Source organism: Morus notabilis, unplaced genomic scaffold (genome assembly GCF_000414095.1).
Source record: "Morus notabilis unplaced genomic scaffold, ASM41409v2 Scaffold825, whole genome shotgun sequence".
Classification (NCBI taxonomy): Eukaryota; Viridiplantae; Streptophyta; class Magnoliopsida; order Rosales; family Moraceae; genus Morus; species Morus notabilis.
In genome coordinates, this window is record NW_010358062.1 from 246,956 (window position 1) to 250,488 (window position 3,533).

General features: G+C 42.3%; 1 protein-coding gene across 1 annotated transcript; it reads right to left on the reverse strand.

Moving 5' to 3' along the window:
* Positions 1 to 1,625: 1,625 nt before the first annotated feature.
* On the reverse strand, positions 1,626 to 2,768 carry LOC21405146 (pentatricopeptide repeat-containing protein At2g37320). Its single transcript, XM_024161257.1, has 2 exons — positions 2,729 to 2,768; positions 1,626 to 2,131 (listed from the first exon to the last, which is right to left on the reverse strand). Exons 1-2 carry the CDS (start codon positions 2,766 to 2,768, stop codon positions 1,626 to 1,628), a joined length of 546 nt encoding a protein of 181 aa, XP_024017025.1.
* Between the last annotated feature and the right edge of the window lie 765 nt (positions 2,769 to 3,533).

The window sequence follows — 3,533 nt, forward strand, 5'->3', positions numbered from 1 at the left end:
CCCGAGTGCTCCGCTACCCAAGCAAGCACTCAAAAGGCTAGCAAAAGTGAAATGGTCAGGCCCCACATTTGCAATACATTGAGATGAGAGCGTTGGAGATGTGAATGTAGGCATGGAAGCCCATTTGTATGGCTTGAGAATGAACAGTTCTCCCTTGCCCGAGTGCTCCGCTACCCAAGCAAGCACTCAAAAGGCTAGCAAAAGTGAAATGGTCAGGCCCCACATTTGCAATACATTGAGATGAGAGCGTTGGAGATGTGAATGTAGGCATGGAAGCCCATTTGTATGGCTTGAGAATGAACAGTTCTCCCTTGCCCGAGTGCTCCGCTACCCAAGCAAGCACTCAAAAGGCTAGCAAAAGTGAAATGGTCAGGCCCCACATTTGCAATACATTGAGATGAGAGCGTTGGAGATGTGAATGTAGGCATGGAAGCCCATTTGTATGGCTTGAGAATGAACAGTTCTCCCTTGCCCGAGTGCTCCGCTACCCAAGCAAGCACTCAAAAGGCTAGCAAAAGTGAAATGGTCAGGCCCCACATTTGCAATACATTGAGATGAGAGCGTTGGAGATGTGAATGTAGGCATGGAAGCCCATTTGTATGGCTTGAGAATGAACAGTTCTCCCTTGCCCGAGTGCTCCGCTACCCAAGCAAGCACTCAAAAGGCTAGCAAAAGTGAAATGGTCAGGCCCCACATTTGCAATACATTGAGATGAGAGCGTTGGAGATGTGAATGTAGGCATGGAAGCCCATTTGTATGGCTTGAGAATGAACAGTTCTCCCTTGCCCGAGTGCTCCGCTACCCAAGCAAGCACTCAAAAGGCTAGCAAAAGTGAAATGGTCAGGCCCCACATTTGCAATACATTGAGATGAGAGCGTTGGAGATGTGAATGTAGGCATGGAAGCCCATTTGTATGGCTTGAGAATGAACAGTTCTCCCTTGCCCGAGTGCTCCGCTACCCAAGCAAGCACTCAAAAGGCTAGCAAAAGTGAAATGGTCAGGCCCCACATTTGCAATACATTGAGATGAGAGCGTTGGAGATGTGAATGTAGGCATGGAAGCCCATTTGTATGGCTTGAGAATGAACAGTTCTCCCTTGCCCGAGTGCTCCGCTACCCAAGCAAGCACTCAAAAGGCTAGCAAAAGTGAAATGGTCAGGCCCCACATTTGCAATACATTGAGATGAGAGCGTTGGAGATGTGAATGTAGGCATGGAAGCCCATTTGTATGGCTTGAGAATGAACAGTTCTCCCTTGCCCGAGTGCTCCGCTACCCAAGCAAGCACTCAAAAGGCTAGCAAAAGTGAAATGGTCAGGCCCCACATTTGCAATACATTGAGATGAGAGCGTTGGAGATGTGAATGTAGGCATGGAAGCCCATTTGTATGGCTTGAGAATGAACAGTTCTCCCTTGCCCGAGTGCTCCGCTACCCAAGCAAGCACTCAAAAGGCTAGCAAAAGTGAAATGGTCAGGCCCCACATTTGCAATACATTGAGATGAGAGCGTTGGAGATGTGAATGTAGGCATGGAAGCCCATTTGTATGGCTTGAGAATGAACAGTTCTCCCTTGCCCGAGTGCTCCGCTACCCAAGCAAGCACTCAAAAGGCTAGCAAAAGTGAAATGGTCAGGCCCCACATTTGCAATACATTGAGATGAGAGCGTTGGAGATGTGAATGTAGGCATGGAAGCCCATTTGTATGGCTTGAGAATGAACAGTTCTCCCTTGCCCGAGTGCTCTGCTACCCAAGTAAGCACTCAAAAGGCTAACAAAAGTGAAATGGTCAGGCCTCAAAGCCAAATTGCCCATCCTTTGGAAAAGCTCCAAGTAAACATCAACCCGCCATTCTTGCGCAAAGCCTGCGATAATCACAGTCCACAACACTACATTTCTCACAGGCATTTCTTCAAACATTTGGTAAGCCTTGTCCAACTCATTGCATATGCAGTACAAACTAACCAAAGAACTTCCAACATAAACATTTGCAACAAACCCATGTCTTATAGTGGCACAATGGTGCTGAACACCGGCATGGAGATTACGTCGGGACACACATGAGCTCAGAGCAAGTGACAACACTGTGGCATCAATAATCCTTGACTTCTCAGAACTAGTTTCAAGCTCATGATTCTCTGTCGAACGTGAACTAGTTTGTGGGTGCAAAAAGTCGTCAATGAGGCGAAGATGACGATGGCGATGTGGTGATAAGGTGGTAATGTTGGTTTGGGGAGTAATAAGGTGGAGAACTCTGAGTGCTTAAACTAACATTTTTTGTGTGTTGTAATATCTGAGTGGGATTGTGAGAAGAGAAGAGCCTTAAGTGTGAAGATTTTGTTTGCAGTAGAACAAGATAAGAAAGTTTGTTCCATGAAGAAGAGGGAAGAGAATTGAAACTAAAAGCCATGGGTTGAGAGCTGAAAACACATGACGTCCATTTTCATGGTTGTTCTTTGTTGGTCATTTGTTTTTGGACCTAAAATGATATACCAGAATTGTTAACATGGGAAAACATAAAGAAAAACCCGATATGAAATGTTTAGTATGAGCCATAAAGGAGCTCAATCGTATCTCAGGTGTTACAAGATATATCCATCAAACCAGCTTTTGCAACACATTGGTTCAAAATTATTAAGCATTATACCCATGATCAAACAAGCATGTATCTTAAGACGTTTATTGATCTAGACAAATTAAAAATATTCTCACTCTTTTCCCATGTGTTGGTTTACTAGCATTTTTATGCACCACCTGGAGTTCAAATTCAGTCATTACTGGTCATCAAACTTGTTAGTATCTTAGAGAATACTGCAAGTTATAAAAGGTACAATTATTAACATGAAGTGGAAATAAACAACGCATTCTTAAATACATGATCACATAATGATAAGACAGATCATATTTTACTATTTCTTACATCTAAGCTCTCACTTAAACCATTAGCAAAGTAATACTTCTTTGTCCTTCTCATAGCAGTAAAAGTTATAGCATTGTTGAACTATTGATGACACATAATCTCATTACTTCACATAATCCATGCCGCATGGTAGAAAATGTCTCTTAAAGTGGTAAGTCTCAAGTTATGATACCTGTATGAGAATTATGTTCGCACCCTTTGCGTGAGCAGCTCTAACCAGCCTGCACAGAATAGGATAATAAGCTTGTCACAAAAGCATCCACATTTAGCATTACTTTCTATAAGCTGCTTTTGCTTCTTAGGTCTAAGAGATGCTTTTGGAAGTGTTTGGATAACGTTTCAGCAAGCTTTGATGCTCAAGAAACTTGAGAATCAACCCACAAAATATGTTTACAAAAAAAACAAAACAAAAAAAAACTCTTTTAAGAAGGCTTTAAAACTTGCACGGGAGTTTTAAAAAGATTTATAAACTTATTCTAGCATTTTTATTGCTTATTAAAAAAATTAAATATAGGCCTCGTTCATTTTTACCGATTCGAGTTTTCAATTTTAAGTTTCTACAGTCAAAAGCTCTCAGAAAATGTCACATCTAACTTTTTCTGCTACAGTTAAAAGCTCTC

Coding starts and splice junctions, on each gene's coding strand:
- LOC21405146 (XM_024161257.1), bottom strand. CDS start 2,768: ATGACTGAATTTGAACTCCAGGTGGTGCATAAAAATGCTA. Junction 2,132..2,728: donor GGTGGTGCATAAAAATGCTA/GTAAACCAACAC, acceptor CACGTTCGACAG/AGAATCATGAGCTTGAAACT.